The sequence below is a fragment of the Typopeltis vanoorti genome, chromosome 18 (assembly GCF_054136105.1).
Source record: "Typopeltis vanoorti isolate ZY-2024b chromosome 18, IOZ_Tvanoo_1.0, whole genome shotgun sequence".
Classification (NCBI taxonomy): domain Eukaryota; kingdom Metazoa; phylum Arthropoda; class Arachnida; order Uropygi; family Thelyphonidae; genus Typopeltis; species Typopeltis vanoorti.
In genome coordinates, this window is record NC_143566.1 from 78,209,763 (window position 1) to 78,234,526 (window position 24,764).

The 24,764-nt window shown below is 35.8% G+C and overlaps 1 protein-coding gene across 1 annotated transcript in view; it reads left to right on the plus strand.

The window, feature by feature from the left end:
* Nucleotides 1-24,764, plus strand: part of PIG-T (phosphatidylinositol glycan anchor biosynthesis class T) — a 179,442-nt gene that overhangs the window by 34,640 nt on the left and 120,038 nt on the right. Inside the window, exon 3 of the mRNA XM_090408085.1 lies at nt 12,160-12,397. Within this exon, the coding sequence (XP_090264211.1) occupies nt 12,160-12,397 (238 nt within the window). The remainder of the gene's footprint in view (nt 1-12,159; nt 12,398-24,764) is intronic.

Genomic DNA, 24,764 nt, shown 5'->3' on the forward strand with positions numbered 1-24,764 from the left:
GTAGGTTTTCTATTGGCGGAAAATGCAAATCACACACAGCAAAAAGTTAAGTGAAAAACGTGGATGAGAGACTAGATTCCTGACTAGGTGGGGTACCCCTCTAATGACACCTATTGGTGGCCTAGGATGCAGGTGATATGGTCACTACAGAATAGAAGAGGAAAGGTTAGCAAAACAAGTGTTTTTTACCAAGATGCATAAAGTTAGAACTCTAGTCTCTTGTTCTCGACATGTTTCACTTAGTTTTGTCTTGCCTTTGTGTGTGTGTGTGTGTGTGTGTGTGACAATGTCTCTTTAACTGAGATGAAATATTGGAAGAATTACTGAAATAAAGAGCCAAAAGGCTTCACTTCGGCGATGCAAAATTATTCAAATTAAGTGGACATTAATTCCAACATTATTTCAAAGCCGAATAGAGAAACTACAAGAGTTTCTCTTTTATTTAATTGGTATTTATTTAAATAAATTTTATTTAAATAGTATTTAATTGGAAGAATTAAATACTATTTTTATCCTTTCCTAGTGCTGTTTCACTTCATTAAACTTTTAATGTGAGTTTCTCCCACCACTTCTTAAATCAGATGTGTTTTAGCCTTAACACATGGATAAATGAAAGATATTTAAGCCATTTATGCTTTGCAAATGACATAGTTTTCTTTACTTCAACTGCACGAATTACAGACTGCTGCCTTGAAGATAAACCTAAAGAAGACCCAAGTTACTGCCTGACATAATAATAATCAATAATAATGTAACTGAACAAGTAAATCATTACATATACTTAGGACACCAGATATCAATGGATCAAAATGGAAAAAATTAAAAGTTGCACAATGCTTGGGTGAAAGCATTTGATAAATTACAGTCATTATTCAAAAGCCAGTTACCATTATGCCTGTGAAGAAAAGTTTTTAATCATTATATTCTTCCTATATTTGATATATGGATGTGAAACATGGACACTAAGTGCAAAGAAAATGCAAAAATTAAGAATAACACAATTTAGTATGGAAAGCAATATCACAAGAATGGATGAGAAATCAAACCAAAGTCTCTGATATCATAGGAGTGAAACATACATAGTGGCAATGTGCTGAGCATATTACCCAAAGACAAGATCAACAATGGATAAAAGAAGTACTTGATTGTATTCCACAAGAGGAAAAAAACAACCTCAATGCTAACCAAAATCATGTTGGATTGGTGATATCATCTGATTTTAATGATGACATGGGACAGGAAAAAGACAGGTAGGAAAATCAGATGATATCGTGATTTTCAGCCATTGACAGACAACTTTGGAGTCATCTTGGAAAGGTCTTCATCTGGCAGTGGATTGACAATGGCTGATAATGTGTGTGGGTGGGTGGATAGTAGTACTATAAAATATTGCAAAGTTAGTGTTGAATTATCAATTATGCACGCTAAGTTTCTGCTCAGGGTATCATGCCAAGTGGAGCACCTAGTTTTTGATGACCCAATCAATGATTTTGCAATTAGAAAATTATATTTTGCAATATAATTGTTACAGTGAGCTTTCAGTTTTCCAACCCTTGAATGGGTTAATGTGTCAACTGATTTCTGGTATAGCACCGTGTAATTGTATCTTCATTTAACTAGCCCTTCAATTATCCTACTGGCAAATTGTTCCTCTCATAGACTCTGGTTGGATAATTGCGGGATTATTTTATTTATTTCTTATTTATAATAAAAACATATTAATATAAATTAAGTGGATATTAAATCCAGCATTATTTCAAAGCTGAATGTAGAAATTATAAAACTTTCATACGAATTTTTACCAGAGAACTTGCCCAAGCGTCCATATATTCACCTTCTATTGGTCCATTTTGATATGCTTCACTGGCCTGACAGCTGTTTCGAACTGGTTGGTTCTTCTCAGAGACCAGACAGAAACCTTAAGAGAACAGAAACTCTCGTTCAGCACCAAGGAACTCAAAGTGTTGGAGATGTGTATTTTTCATAAGCGAACTCTCAGTCGGTGCATAAAGTATTCACTAAAATAAAGAGCCAAAAGGCTTCAGTTTGGAGATGTGTGAAATTAATATAAATCAAGTGGATATTAAATCCAGCATTATTTCAAATCTGAATATAGAAACTATGAAAGTTTTGTACGAAATTTTGCTCGAAACTCTGGTTTTTTTGTCTCCCAGAACATGCAAATTGGCCCCTTGAACATACACGGATTACAGTCATGAACTGTCCTCAGGGGATGCAGCAGAGAAGTGACAAGGCAGCTAGCTGATTTAATTAATCATAAGCCCCTCATTAGGGTGGACTCAACCTATCCTATGGGTCAGATGAAAAGGATAGGATAGATGAAGCTAGTAACATGAATGGGAGGGGAGGGGGCTGACAGACAAATACCAGAGAGTAGTATATGGTGTAGTGAAATCTAGGAGAATGAGAGTGACTTATGGAGTACCTCAGAGTTCTGTACTTAAGCCCCCCAGTTTTTAATTTGTATATCAATGATATAGGGAAAGATTTAAGAAGGGATATTTAGTTGTTCGCTGATGATGCAAAATTAGGGAGAGCAATAGTAGATGAAGGTGATGTAGATATCCTGCAGGATGATTTAAATAAATTTGCATTGTGAGCAAAGTCTAATGATTGTCATTTTAATGTTGCAAAGTGTAAGATAATGTACTTTGGATTGAAATGTTGCATACAGTGTATGGTACTGGATTGCAGATAATTGATGAGGCTAGGGACTTGGGGATAACTGTGGACAGAGAATTGAAGTTCAAAGGACATATTACAAAAGTTGGTAAAAATGGCTCGAAGAATTACTCGGATGTTGAAAATCATGCTAAGAAGTAAGAATAAGGAAGTTATTATTTCTTTCTCTTTATAAGGCTATGATTCGACTACATCTTGACTACTGTGCACAGATTTAGTCTCTCCTGGGTTTCTTAGGGATCAGGAAGTGGTAGAGAAGATGAGTGACGAAGCTGGTGACAGGTCGGTGGAATGCTCCCTATGAGGATAGATTGAAGATTTGTTGATTACAAAGTTTAGTTGATGGGGGAAAAGAGGTGAATTAATAGAAACTTTAAAGATATTAAAGGGAATTTATAAAATTGATGCACAATTTTTTTCAATATATAACAAGTACTGAGAGAATTAGGGGCCATCCGTGGAAGTTGTGTAAGAGTGTTGTTAGTAGGGATGTGTGCAGACCAGAGTTTTTGTTTGGAGAGTGGTGAGTGAATGGAATGGATTGTGACAATTGGTTGTGAGTTCCCTGATGATGAATGGACACAAGGAGAGGTATGATAGGATTTGTGTGTATGATGGTTGATTTGGGTATCCTGCTATGAGTCTTTGGACTCCATGGAGATGCCGTAAAATAGTAATAATAATAATAATAGTATCACCATTGCTTAGAAGGACATGAGAAGAAAACTGTGGCAGTGTGCCCTTTGATTTGAAAAAGATCTTTGTTTGATTCTTCTCATGAGAAGAGGAATCCTCTTTACATTGGATTTTTTCAGGATGAAATATATGGTAGGATGTTGCTACAGACCTGGAGGTGCAGTTCCTGAGGACAAAGAAATGTACCACCAAATCATTGAAGTCACCCATAATAATTACTCATTTAACATTCATCAATGAGTAATTATTATGGGTGACTTCAGTTATCCAAATATTGATTGGATAGCAGACAAAACTCATGATATGAATGAAGAAGAATTTATTGAGTTGTTGCCTGGCAACTTTCTCAAGCAGCATGTGAAAGAAACAACTTGAAGACAAAGTATGTTAGATTTTATCATAACATCGTATGATAAAACAGAAAGTGTCTCAGTTATGGATGTGACTGTTTTGCCACCAGTTAGTGACAGTGATCATGAAGTATTGACTTGGGAAGTATAATAAATTTAGTTTAATCCTTTATCCAAGGGTAAGCAAACAAAGTTTGCTCCTGAAGTATCTTTAGGACTGAGGCAACTCGTGGTAAAGGTGGACCAAGCTCTCATCACTCCTTATCTTAGTAACTCCCATAATGCAAAGCACATCGCCTTGTGGATATATATAATGCTATGCATTAAGGGAAGGGCCATACCCAGACCGGTTTCGCCCTTTGTTGAGGTCTCGTCAGTGGATCTGGCTCCCACTGACGAGACCTCAATAGTCTGCTCAAAAGCTTGGTCCACCTTTACCACGAGTTGCCCCAGTCCTGAAGATACTTTAGGCACAAACTTTGTTTGCCTACACTTGGATAAAGGATTAAACTAAATTTATTATAATCTAACCAAGTGGGAAAAAAACTTCCAGCCTGGGAAGTAGTCAGCTATATGGACATTCAAATCAGGACAGGTTATACAATCTGGAAATTATAACAAACTCGGGAGAATACAATCTTTGGTTCCATGCTAATGGTTATTGAATGGGAAGGATATCAGCAATGTATGGGAAGCTTTGAAAAGATGCTTAAATGATGCAGTATTTGAATTTGTCTGTAGAGTTCAAAGAACAAATAGAATGCAAGTGTAATGGATATTCAGTTTCATTATATAAGGAATATTGCGAGAATAAAAGTGAGTGAAGTTATGAAATATATAAGGCCCGGTACAAGGTAGTTCACTTGGATAAAGTTATTTATAAAGTTATTTATAAAGTTACAGGTGCATGAGATGCAGGTTCTGGAGCATTGCATAACCTGGATCAAAATCTGGCAGTTGGAATAGATGGGATATCAGCATGTGTGCTAAAGGAATGTTCAGCCAAACTGATGAAGCCTTTGATATATTTGTATAATTTGAGTCTTAGCTCAGGAAAGATCCCACAGGAATGGAAAGAATGTATGATAATCTCATTGCACAATGGTAGTGCAAAGACTGATGTGTCTGTCGACCTATCAAGGTTTCTAGAATAATTGTAAAGATTTTAGAGAATTTGGTGAGAACTCGCATACAAGAATGGGTGGACAAACAAGATTTACTTTGCAAGAAACAGCATGTATTTACTAAAGTGGGGTCAAAGTTTGGTTGATTGGTAGAGCCTCTGCTACTAATGGCTCATGAAAAATGTTAAGCAAGTTTGAGCACGGTTAGTAGTTGGAAGGGATCAATCGTTCGATGCTGTTTGCACACTCTCCCTCAATGAGTCTTTGGACTCCCTGGAGGTGTCACATAATAATAATATCTGAGCAATTTGCTCATATTTTGTGATGTTATGGCTGAGTTGGATAAAGGGAATGGATACACTATGATATTGTTGGACTTTGCTAAGGCATGAAAAGGCTGACAGGAGATCTTCAGTTGTTTGCTGATGATGCAAAGATAAGCAGGGCAGTCAGAGATGCTACTGATATACAGCATTTACAGGATAATTTGAATATTCTGGAAATGTGGGCAAAATAAAATAGCTTTTTTTTGTGTTTATGGTACATTAGGTGGTTTTTGTTGTTAGACACATAATTTGGTTTCCTTTTCTTGGATATCAATAATGGTGACCTTCTCAGTTTCAGGATATGCTTAGGTTGTATTACATGCAAGGATATCTTGGTGTTGGTATTGTTGTTTGTGATTTTTCTTTGAGGTGGAAAGTAAATAATCTGGTATGGGAATATCACAATCTGTATGATTTTCAATTTTGCAAGACTTGATAGAATGAATGGTAGAATCAATATAACAGGTATTGCATCCTGATTGGCATTTAAACAACATTATGGTATAGTAGTATGTTGGCCTGAGCTATTGTGGTTTTGTGTTTTAGGAAATTTTGTATTTTGTTGCTATCGAAAGACAATTCTATAATTGAGTATATTAAGATTCATTTTATGCCTTTATAAATGTTTTGCATATGTGAGAATTTTTACGCTATATTCGCTTTTGATATGTGGCTTTGTGAAGAAGGGCCATGATTGGAGACTGAGTGAATAGCATACTCTGAGTTGTTTGGGATGCTGTCAGGAGTTGAAGATCTCTTTCAGATGAGTCATTTATTAGTTTAAAGCTGCACCAGAAGATGACTATTTGTAGGCATTAATGAATTGTTTTAATAAGATAGTTTTTTTGATACAGAAATGGTGATGGGAGGTGAAATGCAAATAATTCCCAATGTTTGTAGGTTTGTGACATTGGCAAGTGATATGATGATCATATGTAATGATGATCAAATATAAGGTTATAGATTTATTTTGTTCTTTATCATTGGAGAATTTTAATCTGAAACTGAAAGAATGAACTAATTGTTGTGTGGCATTTGCACTTCTGATACACAGAACATTCTTATCTCCATCACCCACTAGCATCTCTGACTACTGTAGTCAGAGATGCTAGTGGGTGATGGAGATAAGAATTGTGTTTCCATGTGGGCAAGAAAAAGTTTAGCAAGTATACAGCTAATGTTCTGGCCCATGGGAAGAAAATTTGTTTTGTTTGTTCCAGTATATTCTGGTCATTTATAAGCTGTGTGTGTGAGAGAGAGAGAGAGAGAGAGAGAGAGTGAGTGAGTGAGTGAACATCTAGGGTTTGGTGAACATTGACATTAGCAGTAAAGAAGCATCTAAAAAAGAATGAATGATTGATATGCTAGAGGAATTGATCAGTATTTTTTATCATAAATTTTGAATAGTTTAATAATGGTTTTAGTAGTTGCATGATAAATATGGGTAAGGGAACTGTTATAGTATGATTTTTATGAAATAGGAGTATCAGCCTAGTTGGCTGAGTAGATAGTATATCATACCTGCTCTCCAACCAATATGTTGTGGGTTTAAATACCATCATGAACATGTATGTTTGTAAACATTTACTCAGGATTGATTACTGCTAATTAATAACTAATTTGTTGGAGAAATTTTGTCATTTCTTGGGACCTAAAAGATATTTTAGGTAATTTTTATTCTTAGTTATATGTTTTGTGATTTCATGTTGTATCTATAGCTAAGTGCTTATTTTATGAGAGACTTAGAAGCATGGTTGCAAATGCTATATTATTACCAGAAATGGATTTATGTATTTCAGCAGATTTGGATGTGACGCGATGTGAAAGGCATTTTTTTAAAAATTGTGTATGTGTTTTGCACTTATAATGATTTTAACATATAATATCAGCAAGGGCAAATGCAAAAAGTGGTTAAAATTTGGCAGGTTTTATCAAGCTCATCTGAATGTACTTTATAAAAATGAGGAATTAAAGTGTATTTCAGGTCGTGAATGTGATATTTTTGTCAAACTTCAGAATGAAGAAAATAGTGATATGACAAGAAATGGCGAGGTTGTACCAGAGAACTGTGAGGGCGTGAATGTAGAAAGTGTGATTGATGGTATTAATACAGAGCAAATTAATGGTTTAACAGAAAATAAAAAAGATGAGATAGATGCTATGAGTGAGATCGTGTTGTTGAGCGGAGCGATACAAAGAGCAGAGTGGGCTAAAGCGTATGAACAAAAGTCTACTGAGTGTACCAGCCAATAATAAAAAGTATGATAGGAAAAAATAAGAGAAGGAGAGAGTGCTATATGGAGATTTGTTAGTACAAGGTGTGTTAGTAGAGGATTTGACAAAATCGTACCAACTTGGTGCGACCATCAAGAACGTAACTGAGTCTATTAGAGAGCAAAAGGAAAGGGTGAAAGAAATGATTGTTGTGGCAGGTACGAATGATTTGAAAGGAGATAAAATGGAAATGATAGAGGACCTGAATGAATTGTTTGCAGTAGCAAAAGAAAAGAGTGAGAGAGTTAGGATGATTAGTCTTTTGCCGCGGTATGACAGTGAAGTGTTTAAAAAGGAGGGCCATGATTGCAAATGACTTTATGCATGGGTTATGTATGACGAGTGGTGTGGAATTTGTGGACGTGTGGAGTGAGTTCGATGGGCGAAAGGATCTATATAAGATGGATGGCTTGCATTTGTATGGATTCGGTTTAAGGAGACTTGAAAAAGTTGTTGAATGAAGTGGATGTGCAGAATCAGGGAAACTAGATTTATTAAGGGGGGGGGGGGGTAGATATGCAGACCTTAAGGAGGCAATTGAGTGTATGAATGAGTATAATATGCCCGAGCGAATAAGGACAACAAATCAGAATGGGATAGTTAGTATAAGGCATCAAGGTAGGGATGGGGCTAATGGGGGGGTCTGAAATTCATGTACACTAATGCTAGGAGTATTAGGAACAAGAAGGAAGAATTTTTGGCCATGATTGGCACTTCCAGACCACAGGTTATTGGCATTAGTGAAACATGGCTGACTGTAGATGATATAGCTAGTGAGGTTGAATGTGATGGGTATAGTGTGTTCAGGAATGAGAGGGAGAATAAAATGGGGGGGGGGAGTATTGTTGATGATAGCTGATGAGCTACAGCCAAGGAGAATAGAAGTTGAATTGCAGGATAGAGAAAAGAGCACATTTGAGGCCATTTGGTGTGAGATTGTGGCTAGCAGAACTAAATATACAATTGGGTGCTGCTATAGACCAAGTGATGAAAAAGATGGTGGAGATAGTATGCACAAGCAAATAGAAGAAATGAGTGGAAGGAGGGTAATTATTATGGGAGATTTCAACTATGGTTGCATTAATTGGAGTGAGGAGAGGACACACGGGGGGAAGGAATTGGATTTTTATGCAGTTATTAAGGGATAACTATCTGCAACAGCATGTAATGGAAAATATTAGGGGTCAGAGAGTGCTTGACCTAGTAATTGCATCTGAGGATTTGGCTGTAACAAATATGACCACATTGCCACCAATTGGTGAGAGTGATCATAGGGTCTTGACTTGGGAGGTGGCTAAAGGTGTGGAATTTACAATTAAGACAGGGTACATGTGGAATTATCGGGCTGGTAAGTATGACAAGCTTAGGGGTTTGATTAGTTCAGTGCCATGGCATGTACAACTGCAAGGGCTAGAAGTTGATAGTGCATGGGAGGCAGTTAAGAAGTGTTTGCATGAAGCAATGGCTGACTGTATACCTAGAGTCCGAATAATAAATCAAGTAAGGGTTAAATGGATGAATAACACCATTAAGCTTGAGCTGCAAAAAAAGAAACAACTATGGAGGGAATTTAAGGAGAAAGGTGACCTGCAGGCACATGAACGGCATAAAGTGCAGGCCAGAAGGGTAACGAGCGTGGTAAGAAAAGCAAAAAAGAATTACGAAAGAACATTGGCCATGCAGGCTAAAGAGAATCCTAAACAGTTTTTTCGATATGTTGCAAGTAAAAGAAAAAATGTATATGGCAGAATGATTTTAAAGAATGCCGACGGTAAGGAGGTAACTGAATCAGTTGATATAGTTAAGTTACTGAGTGAGCACTTTGCAAGAATATATCATCCAGGTGGTGACATTGCGGAAATGAATGAACCAATAGATTATACAGGAATTGTGGTGAATGAAGTAGAGATGAGTAGTCTGTTGCGTAACCTCAATGTCAATACATCTGTGGGATTGGATGGTATACCAGCTCGTGTTGTACGTGAAGCGGCTAAAGAATTTTCAGTACCTTTGACCATTTTGTTTAATTTGAGTCTTGGGTCTGTGTTAGTCCTGAGGAGGTGGAAAGAGGGGAAAATAGTTCCGCTGCATAAAGGAGGTTCCAAGACTGCTGTTGGAAATTACCAACCGATTAGCATATCAGGAATCGTTGTCAAGGTCTTGGAGAAATTAGTCAAGAAAGGAATATGGGATTGGATAGATGAAAATTGGATATTGTATGGGGGACAACATGGTTTTGTGAAGGGATAGATCATGTCTCAGTAACTTGCTCATTTTATAACACAGTGACGGCTGAACTGGATAAGGGTAATGGGTTTACAGTGATTTTACTGGACCTTGCAAAGGCCTTTGACAGGATACCACATGGAACTCTAATCAGTAAACTGGAGCAGATGGGATGGATATAGGGGTTGGTGAGATGAATAGGAGGGTGGTTGATAGAGAGATACCAGAGAGTGATTTATTCAGGAGTTGGGTCCAAAAGACAGCTTGTGACTAGTGGTGTGCCACAGGGCTCAGTTCTTGGACCACTACTTTTCAATTTGTTCATCAATGATATAGGAAAGGATCTGAGAGTAAGTGTTCACTTGTTTGCTGATGATGCAAAGTTGGGTAGAGCAATTGTGAGTGCACAGGATGTCAAAATTTTACAGGATGATTTGGATAGTTTGGAGGACTGGGCTAGGGAAAATGGATGTCAATTTAATGTGGCAAAGTGTAAGGTGGTGATTATGGGGTGAAAAGAATAGCAACAGTATATCACATTGATGGAACCATACTCCAGGAGATTGATGAGACCAGGGATTTGGGAGTGTTTGGTGGATAGGGAATTGAAGTTTAGGGGGCACATTGCAAAAGTGGCTAAATCAGCTCATCAAATCACTTGGTTTCTGAAAAATACTTTAACAAGCAGAGACAAACAAGTTATTGTTCCTCTGTATCAAGCCTTGATAAGACCCCATCTAGACTACTGTGCCCAGATATGGGCACCAGGGTTTCTTCTTGATGGGGAGGAGGTGGAGAGGATCTAGAGGTGAGTGACCAAGATGATAGCAGGTCTGTGGAATGAACCTTATGAGAATAGGTTGAGGATTTGTGGGTTGCAGAAATTGGACGATAGGCGAAAGAGGGGTGATATAATTGAGACATTCAAATTACTGAAGGGTTTTTATAAGATTGATCCAGAAGATATTTTTGAAAATGACTGGTGGTGAGAGGACTAGGGGCCATGCATGGAAGCTGGGCAAGAGCGTGGTTGACAGGGGCATTAGAGCTAGGTTTTTTACTTGGAGAGTGGTGAATGAGTGGAATAAGCTGCCAGAGTCTGTCGTGGGTGCTACGACCGTGAATGAGTTCAAGGCGAGGTATGATAGATACTGTGTGAATGTCGAATAGTTGTTCTTGACATGATGTTAGGGCCTCCCTCGATGAGTCTGTGGACTCCTTTTAGTTGCCTGGAATAATAATAATATACATCTGCTTAATATTTGTTTTATGGCTTGACATCCTGTAGCATTAATGCTTTCCTACTGTATGTATTTATTCATTAATAGGAGTTTCAGATTTCACTAGTTTCATTGAGGTAGATGGAGAATTCTATCCTCTAGACCTTTGGAAATACTGAGACCTTGTAAAAGTCAAAACCGATCTAAGAAAAAAAAAAATTTACAGTAATATAGTGTCCTACAATGTGTCCTCTAAACTTCAAGCTATTATCGACCATTACCTCTAGGTCTTATATCTGATCTATCTCCTGAAGCATTGTTCATCGTTCTGCCAATACAGTATGCAGCCTTAAACTTCTCTACTCCAAATGTTATGATTATAATGGGGTGATAATTGTGCTAAGCCATCAATTACTGCAAGGCTGAGCTGGGAAGTAACTTTCATCATGATATAGGGCATTAACACTTCTTAGAAGTACATTAGTGGAATACAACCAGCATGTTATAAAATCATCTGCTTCCACTCTATAAATCACTACTTATAAAAATACTCTGCAAGAACTCGCTTATTTGCTTATTCTAATATAAAATGTGAATGAAAACAATATTTCAATGATAGATTATTTTTACTGGCATGTGACTATCAGACAACAGAAATAATTCAGGCTTTAACAATAAGCCTATAATAAGATTATTTTTTGTATTTTTGCTATCAAGACGTGGACAGGAAAGAGCAGTGCACAACTGCTCAGATTAACACAAGATCGCAGTTTGTTCGCCAAGATGGTCGCTGACCTTTGATAGAAGATAGCACAATAAGAAGAAGAATGAATACATTAATGTAGCTCTTTGTATATAAATATTTTAGTGATTACAAATATGTTGACATCTTTGTGATTGTTTCTAAATTATTCCAGCAGTTTTTACCCATAGTATACTTCTCAGTAATGTAGATAAGAGACGTGACTTTATCACATTGTTAAATTAAATAGATGTTTATGCAACTAACCAGTGATAAACTAAAGAATGATTATTTTTATGAACTAGACTAGTCCATAAAAGTGAATGTGACTTCCCATCTCTGATTTCCCATTTTAATTTTAAAATAAATTTTCTATCCATTTTTATTACTTTTAGATTTTATTGTTTTCATATTTGATATCTGTAGATTTTAATTTAAATCTTTAAATTCTACAATTTAAAACAAAAGTACAATATTTGCTAACTATTATTGTTGCAGTGTTTCTGTGGCATGGAAGGAATTGTCAAATGCTCTTTCTGGTCAGTTTTGTGCTTCTCTCAATTTTATAGATGGAACCAATACTGTAAAACCCAATCTTTCATTCCAACCACTTCAAGCATATAATGCAAAACAACCAAGGAATTCTTCTTATCTTCAGTATTCCTCTTTGCCACGTGAAGCAGTGTGTACAGAAAATTTAACACCATGGAAGAAACTTTTACCCTGTGATACCAAGGTCAGTGAATTATCCACAGCCTTACCTAATATAATAGCAAGTTTGTGTTTAACTAAATACTTAAGGAATTGACAGCGTACACTAGAAATATAAATTAAATCAACTGTAATATATACTTTTTGATATTTCGGCATCGTCACATTGCCATCTTCGTGGGAACTTAAGATAAAGGCATGTGCATGCAAGTACAACATAACAGCAAATGAGAAACAAAGCGAGGAAGCTACCGTTTTTCTAAGGTCCTGATGGTGCCCCCCCCCCCGGTAGGCTATATTAGGTGTTCTTGGCCTTTGGGCTGAAGTTTTTCTGATATATGTTTCCCAAATTTGGGGCAGGCTCATTCATCCAAATCTGTTAAGGTTTGGCATGTTCCTAAGGGCTGAGGCTGATTCCATGAATAGTCTTCCATATTTGAACTTGCTGCGGTGTATTACTGTGGCTTTCTTCCACCTTATTCTTTGGCGAGTTTCCAGACCATGGTCTTCAAGCCCAGAGTGGCTGTACTGGTGAAATCGGATGTAGTCCTTGTGTTCTGAGATTCTGATATTTGCTGTCCTGCCTGTTTGGCCAAAGTAGGACAATTTACAGCTGCAAGGGACCTGGTATACACCAGGTAGGTCTAGGGGAAGTGGTTGGTCTTTAGTGGAGCGGATAAGGGACACCAATTTTCTATGTGGTCTGTAACAAGAGGTCGTGTTTTTTTAGGATTTTGTTGAGGATTTTGTGTAGAGCTAATCCAAGCTAAATTTCCTCCTGATATCTCAGCCCTATTTTAGTTCACAATGAACTCAGGCTATTTCGTTTGGCAGGAAAAATTCTACAAACAGATAGAGGGGACAGCCATGGAATAACCACTTTCCCCACCCTTGGCCAACTTCTTTATGGAGCTTCTGAAGAGAAACCTTAAACTCTGCCCCACAAAAACCTACCATATGGCTTCACTACGTTGATGACGTGTTCACTATCTGGCCACATGGCCCGGATACACTCCTCTCCTTCTTAACACACTTAAACAACCAACACCCTAGAATCAAGTTCACCCTGGAAAAAGAGAAAAACAATAGCCTCCTCTTCCTAGACACACTAGTCACCCGCCAACCTGATAGAACCTTGGTTTTCTCAGTTTATAGAAGACCCACCCATACAGGCAGATACATTCACCAGGGCAAAACTAATCTGTTCAAATGACCAAGCCCTAACTTCTGAACTAAATCATATCCTTAACACTTTCTCAGCCAATGGCTATCCCCGCCCCCCCCCCCCAAAAAAAAATACAAAAAAATACTAAAACCAGTTATCCACGACCCACCTCCCCTCCCCCCCCCCCCTTCACAAAAAAGCTCCATCACCATTCCCTACATCTGAGGCACCTCGGAAAAAAATCAGCAAAATCATTAAAAAAACATGACTTGACCTCCTGTTACAGACCATATAGAAAATTGGCATCCCTTATCTACCTGGTGTATACCAGGTCCCTTGCAGCTGTAAATTGTCCTACTTTGGCCAAACAGGCAGGACAGCAAATATCAGAATCTCAGAACACAAGGACTACATCCGATTTCACCAGTACAGCCACTCCGGGCTTGCAGACTATGCTCTGGATACTCGGTACAGAATAAGGTGGAAGAAAGCCACAGTAATACACTGCAGCAAGTTCAAATATGAAAGACTTTTCATGGAATCAGCCTCAGCCCTTAGAAACATGCCAAACCTCAACAAATTTGGTTGCACGAGACTGCCCCAAATTTGGGAAACATATATCAGAAGAACTTCAGCCCAAAGGCCAAGAACATCTAATATACCCGTCAGGGGTATATTAGGTGTTCTTGGCCATCAGGACTTTAGGAAAACGGTAGCTTCCTCGCTTCATTTCTCATTTGCTGTTATGTTGTACTTGCTTGCATGTGTCTTTATCTTAAGTTTCCATGAAGATGGCATTGCTGAAATATTGGAAAGTATATATTAAAGTTGATTTAATTTATATTTCTAGTGTACGCTGTCAATTCCTTAAGTATTTAGTTATCATATTTAACCAACGTATAAACTTTTCTACTAGAAATTTGTGTTTAGGTGCTCCTGTAACCATTTTCCAATACTAACACAATAAGCTTGCTCTATTATACTGACTACTTGAAAGAAGAACTTCATGAACAAATTTCAGAAGTGTAATATATTGTTTAATAATTATACTCTTTTTTATTTATCAGCAGAATTCTAGATGCATTCATTGAATGCATCTAGAATTCTGATTTTGGCTAATTTAATGTACTTCATATATTTCTGATGGTTCTCATTATCTAGCAGTTAATTAGAAACGCCAAGTAGATAAATAGATGAACTGACAAAGCACAATCCCTGGTTTTAACTTATTTTATAAGTCATCATCAAATTCCTGACATGTACCCTCAAGGGGTGTACAGGATATGATAGAACTACATGAAAAATTTACATCATTACTAACTTCCTATCTACAATTTTCCTCCAAATCAGTCTGTTACTAGTCAAGACTCCAACATTATCAGATCTTATATTTCTGTCGTCTAAGGCACTTTGTACCATATCAATCCACCTATATCTTGGTCTTCCTCTGGGTCGTTTTCCTGCCAACCTGGCAGAGAACACTTGTTTTGTTAATCTTTCCTCGTCCATTCTGTTTAAGTGACCATACCACCTGAGATTAGCTCTGCTAACGCATTCCTGGATGCTGACAATGTCAAGTTCTTTCTTAATATTCCTCATTTTATTTATATATTTTATATATTTCTCAGGACTCTCATATCTACGGTTTCTAGTCTTTGGTCAAGTGTTTTACTTCTGACCCAGCTCTCAGATCGATAAGTTAAAACTGGTTTGAACACTATCTTGTATACAGCTAATTTAGTGTTCTGACTAATTTATCTCTTATTCCATATGAATTTATTCAATTGACTGACTACCGTACCAGCTTTGTTGATTCTGCTGTCTATTTTCATATTTAATTTACCATCTTTAGTAAAAATCGTGCCTAAGTAGCTGAAATGTTTTACTTGTTCCACAGGTTCCCCATTCACAACACAGTTTACATTTTCAACAATTCTACCTATTTTCATTGTTTTTGTCTTTTTAATACTGACCTTCATACCATATCTATGACAACAGTTATTCAGTTTAGTCAGGGAATCTTGCAAACTTCTAGCGGATTTATTTAGAAGTATAACATTGTCTGCATAAAGCAAAGAGCTGACATTAACATCTCCAATTCTGATATCATGTTTAATACCACTTTCCTTCATAATGTGATCCATATAGATAATGAATAACAGAGGGGATAATGTACATCCTTGTCTCACAACAGATTTAATATTAAACAATATTCCTGTACTTCCTTCAATTCTAACTGCTGACTTACAACTCAAATAAAGACTAAGTATTGCTTGATATAATGCCCCATTGACACCATATAACTGTAGCGTTTTGAATAGCTTCTCTCTTGGCACCCTGTCATATGCCTTTTTCAAATTGACAAAACTTAAATACAGATCTTTGTTATATTCCCATGATAAAGTGAAGATCTGATCCTGACAGCCTCTATTTGACCTGAATCCAGCTTTTTCTTCACCAAGCTTTTCTTCCACAGTTCTTCTCAACCGTTTCTCAAGTATACTTGCATATATCTTACCAGGAACACTCAATAGGGATATACCTCTGTAATTCTCACATTGTTTTATTTCCCTTTTTATATATGGGTACTATGAGAGCTCTACTCCAATCATCTGGAATCCGTCCCTCTGTCCAGGCTTTCTGAACTATGCATTGCAGCAACTGTAAGACTTTTATATCACCATACTTGAGCATTTCTGGTATCATCTACTCCTGCTGCCTTTCCACATTTCAAGCCTTTGATGGCTTTTTCTACTTCAAGTATGGATATGTATTCCTCACTGTATGCCTGTTGGGTGTTTTTTACCACTGTGCTCTCATTGCTTGTTTCATTTAGCAATTTTTTGAAGTAATTACTCCATACTTCAAGGATATCTTTTTCTCCTGTTTTCATGTCACCTTTATCATCTGTAACTCCTTTTACAGCACTCTTTCCTCCATTCCTAAGCTTCTTCAACAACTTCCAGAATATCTTACCATCTTCTTGATATTCATTTTCTCTGTTCTTGCCAAAGTCCTCCCATGACTTTTGTTTAGCTAGCTTTACACAATGTTTCGCTTTCTTACATTTGTCTCTTTATTCTCTAAGAGTAAAAGCTGACTTATTTGCTAGGTGCTTTTGATATGCTTTCTTCTTTTCCTTCGCTGCCTCTTTAACTTCCTGTGTACACCATGGAGTTATGATTTTTCTATCCTTGCAGACAACCTCACCACATGCCTACTCTGGCTGAATCAATCAGGGTTTTCTTCAAGGCTTGCCACTGAATCTCCAAGGTTTGGTTCCTTTTCTCAAACTCTCATTTTTATTTCAATAATCTCTGTGTATTTTAGTCTCTACAGTTCACATCTCAGAGTTGCTCAACTTTAATTTGCTTTAAAACTTTCATACATGTTATTCTTTTCAATATGAAATTCAATTTTATCCTGCTCAAGACTAAATAGTGATCACTTCCAATTTCAAATCCTCTGTACACTGGTGTCCTGCACCAGGCTGAAAACATCACTATGAACAATAACATAGTTAATGAGACTTTTTTTTATTCCTTGCCTATTCTCTCCATGTGAATTTGTGCACATTTTTATGTTGAAACATGGTGTTAGTAATAACTAGTCCATGTCCTGAGCAGAAATTCAACAAGTATTTGCCATTATTATTAGCTTTGCTCTTTTCTCCAACTTTTTCCAAAATATGTTTGTATGTCTGACAATCATTTCCTACTCTGCTATTTAGATCCCCAACAAGGACCAACTCTTCCTTTTTCATTGTGTCAGTTGCTTTTCTAAAGCATCAAAAAATTCCTCCACTTCTACTTTAGTAGAACCTTCTGTGGGACCATAGGTACAAATAAGTCTCATTGTCCAATTCCCCAGTCTGATATTTGCCACATCACTCTACTTGAGACTGCCTGCCATTCAAGAAGATTAGCCTCATATTTTGTGTTGAATACTATGGCTACTCCTTCTTTTCCTTGATTGTCATTTCCTGAATATAACATTTTGTATTTATTGCTCAGAAAGATCTCACCAGTTTTGGTCTTTTTTGTTTCAGTCACCCCTATTATGTCGATCTGGTACTTATCTAATTCTTCAGCTAGCTCCATTTCTTTGCCATTCAGGCTTCTTATGTTGATAGTACCGATCTTTAACTCTGGTGAAGTTGAGTTGGGATGTGCTTTCAGATTTGTTCCAGTAGCTGACTTTTCGATGTTCGCCCTGGTTTCTTGGCAAAAACAACGGGGGCTTTGTTTAACCAGGCGACGCCCCAGCTGGCATGAAATTTTGTCATCTCGTACCATCGTTTTCTATATTGGTTTAAGCCAGTAAGTATAATTTGGTCAGCTAAATCACAAATTGCAGCCCATCCTCGTATGATCAGTATCCAGGTAGATACCGAACAGGGTGTACCACGAGAAGGTGAGGATTGGACATTAGGTCAGAAGCCCTGGTCGGTTCTCCGCATTCCTTTAAAGGTTACGAGGAGGTGTCCTCTCAGTTATACAACTTTGACCTTCATGTGTCATCTGGTATTTTATTTACATTTAATTTTAATGTGTGAGCCTAAACTATATCATAAATGATATAGTTTAGGCTCACACATATGATATTTAACTCTCATATGTTTGAATAGTACAGCATTAGAATTGGAAATGGCTGACAAGATCTCTCTCTCTCTCTCTCACTCACATCCATGTTTTTAGGTACTTTTTTTATGCATATTATGTTTTAACCACATTAAATTTAGAAAATTGGTAATTAGGATATTTACTAAAATTCGTTGAGTCATTATAATTTTGGTTTGATTTGGATCATATATAGTGACAAAATTTTGGACAGTGACTTAAAATAATTGGGAATCAATTTGATATTTAGAATCCCTACTGAATTTTTTGCGTCGTCTCAGTTTTGGTTACAGCAAGATATTATTATTATTATTATATGGTATCTCCATGGAGTCTCGAGACTCATTGTTGGAGGCTCAATCAACAAACCTTTATCCTATTCCCAGGGAGCATTCCACAGAGCTGACTAAAATGTTGACAGCTCTACCACCTCTTGATCCCTAACTAACTAACCAAATCTGTGCACAGTAGTCAAGATGTGGCTGAATCATAGCCTTATAAAGAGCGATAATAACTTCACTATCTTCACTTATTAGCATGTTTTTCAACATCCAAGTAATCCTGTGAGCATTTTACCAACTTTTGTAATATGCCCTTGATGATCTAGGTAACAGGCATGACTTCAATTCTCTGGTCCCCATTATCTCCAAGTCCCTTGCCTCATCATTTTCCTGGAATCCAGTATATGCAGCATTTCTCTTAGCATCTGTACAATTTCTTCTTTCATCTGGCCATATTCCCTTTCCTCCCTCCAATCTATGTCTTCATAGTTAAAGTCTCCCATAATGATTGTTCAGCCTACATCTTCCTGATCTATAGCACCATCCAACAACATATTTTGTCCTCTTGGCCTCTATCGCACACCAGACAGCCTCAAATGAATCATAGCAGTAGCATTTTGATTTAACTAGAAACAGAAAATTCTTACACTAGTTTGTAAGAACATGGAAAATAAATATAAGAAAGGTGGGAAAATATTCAGGAGGCTATTCAAAAAACTTAGAAATGGAGGAAAGAGTGCTGTAATAGGAATCAGAGATGATAAATGCTACATGAAATTTGAAATGAAACAAGCAGTGGCAGTGTGATAGTAGAAGACACTCAACTGGAAATGCATTCAGGATATCAGTACTTGATATAGAAAAAGCCATTAAAAACCTTAAATGTGGAAAGGCAGCTGGAATGCTCAAATATGACTGCATAATTCAAAAAGTCTGGTCAGAGGGTTGAATTCCAAATGACTTCAGTAGAGCTCTTATAGTCTTGTCAGATGTCATCTCCTTCCAGGTGGTTGACTACCGTGAGCTTCCACCATGTATGGTTTTGGGCTTCTGTTTTGCATTCTTCATAGGACAAAAAGATCCAGTCCGTAATATTTCCCATCCAATTTGTTCTTTGTCTTCCTCTTCTTCTTTTTCCTTGTATCATTCCTTCTAGAAGTGGTTTTTTTTTTTTTTTTTTTTTTTTTTGTAGGGATTCATGCCTTAGTATGTGACCAAGGTAGGTTGTTTTCCTTTTCTTAATGGTTTTCAACAGATAGGAATCTGTTGAAAACCATTAAGAAATGTAAGAGGAAAATAGCATATAAGGAAATAGAATTAGACCAATTATTAAATGAAAGAAATTTTAAAATAGCAGTAATCACTGAAACAAAAAAGAAATTAAAAGGAACTATGAAAACTGAAAATTTTAATGTGATATATAGTGGAGTCGACAGAGACCAAGCAGGAGTCATGCTTTTAATTCATAACTCCCTTTCAAAACAGTTAAAACATTATAAAGTATGGAATGAAAGAATAATAGAAGCTAGAATAAAAATAGATAGAGGCTATTTAACAAGAATTGGTTTATATGCCCCAGAAGAAGGAAGAGAACAGGATAATATTGATTTTTATAATCAGCTACAAAACATATATAATAAAATAAATAAAAAGGATTACCTAATTTTAGCAGGAGACTTAAATGCAATAATTGGAAACACGAAAATTAATAATAATATGAGAATATATGGAGAACATACTCTAAACAGGAATGGTAAAAAATTGAGTGACTTTGTAGTTTATAATAACCTAAAAATAATGAATTCCTTCTATAAACATAAAGACATACATAAATATACTTGGGCAGCAAGAGGATGGAAATCAATATTAGATTACTTTATATTAAATGAAAAGACATCAAAAATTTCACTGGATGTTAGAGTTCACAGAGAATATGAAATAAGCAGTGACTACTTCCTTGTTAAAATAAAATTAAGATTACAACTGAAATGGCTACAAGTAATAAGAACAGAAAGAAAAATTGAAACATTTGTTTATAAAACTAGACTATTGAATGACACAAATGTACAACGGCTATATGAACAAAGAATTAACCAATATCTAGATAAAATAAAACAAAATGAAGAAATAGAAATAGAATGGCTTAATATAAAGACAACACTAAATACAGCAGCAAATGAAAGCTTAGGATAGACCAAAAAATTCAATAAAAGGAAAAAACTGAAGATTTGGGAAGATACAATCAAAGAAATAATCAAGAAGAAAAAAGAAGCCTATCACAAATGGTTAAGCAGTAAAAGATTAAAAGATGAAATAGAATATAAAAGAATAAGAGCCATAGCTAAAAGAGAAGTCAGAAAAAGACATAGAGAATCATGGAAAAAATGTGTTTCTAATTTAGAACATAATTTATTTATATAAAATAAGATCCAATATATATAAGATTTTGAAACACTTAAATGCAGATACCTAAGAAAACATAAAATTAAACACCAAATTGGAATTAGAAGAATTTCTAAATTACTACACAGAATTGTGGACAGACAAATATTTTAAAAAAGACAACTGGCAAACAGTTAACAAAAATGAAAAGGAAATAACTAAAGAAGAATTAGAAATCAGCCTGAAAGAAACAAGAAATGGAAAATCACCTGGAGAAGATAAGCTAGGTTCAGAACTATATAAATACACAGGAACAAGATTCAAAGAAAGACTCTTATTATTTTTAAATAAAATTTATTCAACTGGTATCCCCCCAATAGAATGGAAAAAAGCAATTGTGATTCCTATCTTTAAAAAAGGTAATAGAGATGACCTTAAAAACTATAGAGGTATCAGTATACTAAATTCCTGTTACAAAATATATAGCAGAATCTTAAATAGCAAACTAATGAAATATTCCGGAAACTTTATTTTAGAAGTACAGAATGGATTTAGTAAAGGATGATCATGTATAGACCTGGCCTTTTGCCTAAAATTAATAATAGAGAAAAGAAGAGAATATAATTTAGAAACACATATTGCATTTATTGACTTTGAAAAAGTTGACAAAATTAAAAGAAACATATTATTTAACATATTAAAAGAAAGACAAATACCAAATAATATTCTAAAAGCTATCACAAGTATATATGAAAATAATCAAATACAAATAAGATTAAATCATGAGCTATCATATACAAGAGAGATATAAATCAAGGGGTCTGACAGGAATGTCCCCCTCTCAGCAACTCTTTTTAATATCTACTTAAATGAAATAATAATAAAATGGAATAAAAATTTACATCAAGGAATTAAACTTTCTCCTACAAAAAACTTAAACATAAAAATTTACTCTACTCTTTGTCAACGACCGAATAATAATTACAGATTCTGAAGATAACTTACAGAACAGAAAGCTATTTTAGATCTAAATAAGATAGCCAAAGATTATTGTATGATAATATCAACAGAAAAATCAAAAACTATGGCCTTTCAAAGACAAGATCCAGCAAGAACTAAAATAGTAATAGATAACAAGATCTTAGAACAGGTGAATTCATTTAACTACCTAGGATGCATGATCACATATGAAAATGAAAAAGATATAAATGTAAAAATTGCAAAATATTTAAAAATAACAGGTGTAATTAACTCTATATTTAAACCAAATCTAGTTCCAAAACAAACCAGACTAAAAGTATACAATACGTTTGCCCTACTAGTCTTAATGTATGGAAGGGAAATCTGGACAATAAAACAAAAAGACAAACAAAGATTAAAAACAGCAGAAATGAAGTTTATGAGAAAAACTGCAAAGTATACCCTATTTAATCACAAAAGAAATGAAGAAATGAAAGAATTAAACCATGAACCAGTAATAGAAAAAATTTAAAAATATAAACATAAATGGATGGAACACGTTCAAAGAATGAAAACAGAAAGATTACCAAAACAAGCCTTAAAGTACAAGCCATTAGAAAAAAGAAAACCATGACGTCCTCTTAAACGATGACTTCTAAGGACGGAACAGGCCATGCTAGGCCGAAATCATTGATACGCATGATGATGATGATGACTATGCCAACATATTTCCACAGTTCAGTAGGAAGTTCATCATAACCAGGTGACTTAGATAAGTTCATTTGGTTTATTGCATTCAAATTTTATTCTTTTATTATGAATGCTGCTATTTCTGTCTCCTCATTCATGTTTTTCCAGTCTTTTTGCCTCTGGAAAAGTATCTGGTAATGTATTTTCCAAATTTTTCTAATCTCTTGAATTGTTCCAATTTCAATAATGTTTTTATCTTTCATTTTTAGTCGTCTGTGTTTTGGGTGTTTTTGTTAATTCTTTTATAATTTTATATACAGTCTTGCTATCATTCTTTTTATTGGCTTCTTCACACATTTTTGCTTTTTCTTCTTATCAAGCATTTTTAGTAGATCTGCACATTCTATCTATTTTTCTATTTTGTTTTCAGTCTTTTATAATTGTTGAAAGTTTTTTCCACTTGGTTATACTATAAATTAAAGATACCAAGAAATCATATACTTGGTTTAATCTTTTATCCAAGTGTTAGCAAACAAGTTTGCACCTGAAGTATTTTCAGGACTGGGGAAACTCGTGGTAAAAGGTGACTTCGCATCACTTGCCTTAGTAGCCCATAATGCAAAGCACATATCCTTGTGGACATGTATAATGCTATGCATTATGGGAAGGGTCACTACCCAGACCAGTTTCGACCTTTATTGAGGTCTCATCAGTGGGAGCCAGACCAGAGGTGATACCAAGGTTGAAGTAATGCAGAAATGATATTTTTCTTATACGAGTTGCCAAAAGGTGTCACACCTTATTATTAAAATACTCTGGATTAGAGATAGTTGTTGAAAGCATTTTCCACTTGGTTCTGCTATAAATTAAAGATACCGAGAAATGATATACTGTTATTATGAGATCTCAATAAAGGTCAAAACTGGTCTGGGTAGTGACCCTTCCCATAATGCATAGCATTATACATGTCCACAAAGATATGTGCTTTGAATTATGGGATACTAAGGCAAGTGATGTGAAGTCATACCACCTTTACCACGAATTGCCCCAGTCCTGAAAATACTTCTGGCACAAACTTGTTTGCTTATACTTGGATAAAGGATTAAATGAAGTATATAATTTCTTGGTATCTTTAATTTATAGTCTTTTATAATGTTGCTTAGAGTTCCATATCTCAGTGAGTAGAGACAAAGCCGTTTGGTCTGAAAGACCTGGGTTCGATTCCCTTCAGTGACATGAGGAACCTTTATCTGGTGTCTTTCGATTAAGGTGAGTTAACTGGTTTCATACAGAGGTAGGGTTTTTTTTTCTCCCAGAAACTCAGTTTTTTTACCCCCCCCCCCCCAGAACAGGCTTGTGAATACGCGCATCTACAGACATAGGACACACTGGGAGGCATTGGGCTAACCACCTTATCCTGAAGTTACCGTTGTGAAGTCCAAGACTACTTGGAAAGGTTGTGAGTGCTAAAGTGCCTGTTAGGACCACTAATAGGATAGGATAGGATAATGTGACTTATTTTACTCTGTATTTTCTTTATTCAGAATATTTTTTATTTCAGAATATTTTTGCAACTCCTTTTTCTTCTAAAGAAAATCTGTTGTACCAAGTGTTTTTCTTGTAGCATTTACCATAACTACTCTGTCCATTTTCCATGTATTTTCTACATTGTCAAAGGTTATTTTCTTTAACTCTATTTCTGTAGTTCTTTTGTATGGTTATATCTTTCAGTTTTGTTATGTTAATAAGTTGCTTAGGATCTTTGGTTTGCTGTTTTTAAACTTCATCTTAATTTTTTCGGCTAGTAATTCATGATCAGAATCAAAATCTTACTCTGATCATGAGGTAGGAAGAGCCGCTGGCATTCCCCCAAAAATGTCCTTCCCCAGGGAAGTGTGTTATCACCATTACTTTTCAACATTTATGTGAATGATCTCCCCATCTTTCCATAGCTACTCAATCAAAAAATTTCAAGTCCATTGAAACTACTCTATCACTTGCCTTAAATACTCTAACCATATATTATAGCAGCAATCAATTAAAACCAAACCCCTTGAAAACCCAGACTGGCGTTTTCCACCTTAACAATAAGGAAGTCAACAGGAAGCTACAGATTTCTTGGGAAGGCTCTAATTTAGAACATCTGGACCCCAATCTACTTCGGTGTGACTCTCGATTGCACCCTTTCATATAAAAGACACATAGAAAAAAAACAAAGGCAAAAGTGAATGCAAGAAACAACATACTAAGAAAGCTTACCTCCTCCAAATGGGGTGCAAACTCTAGCACACTGAG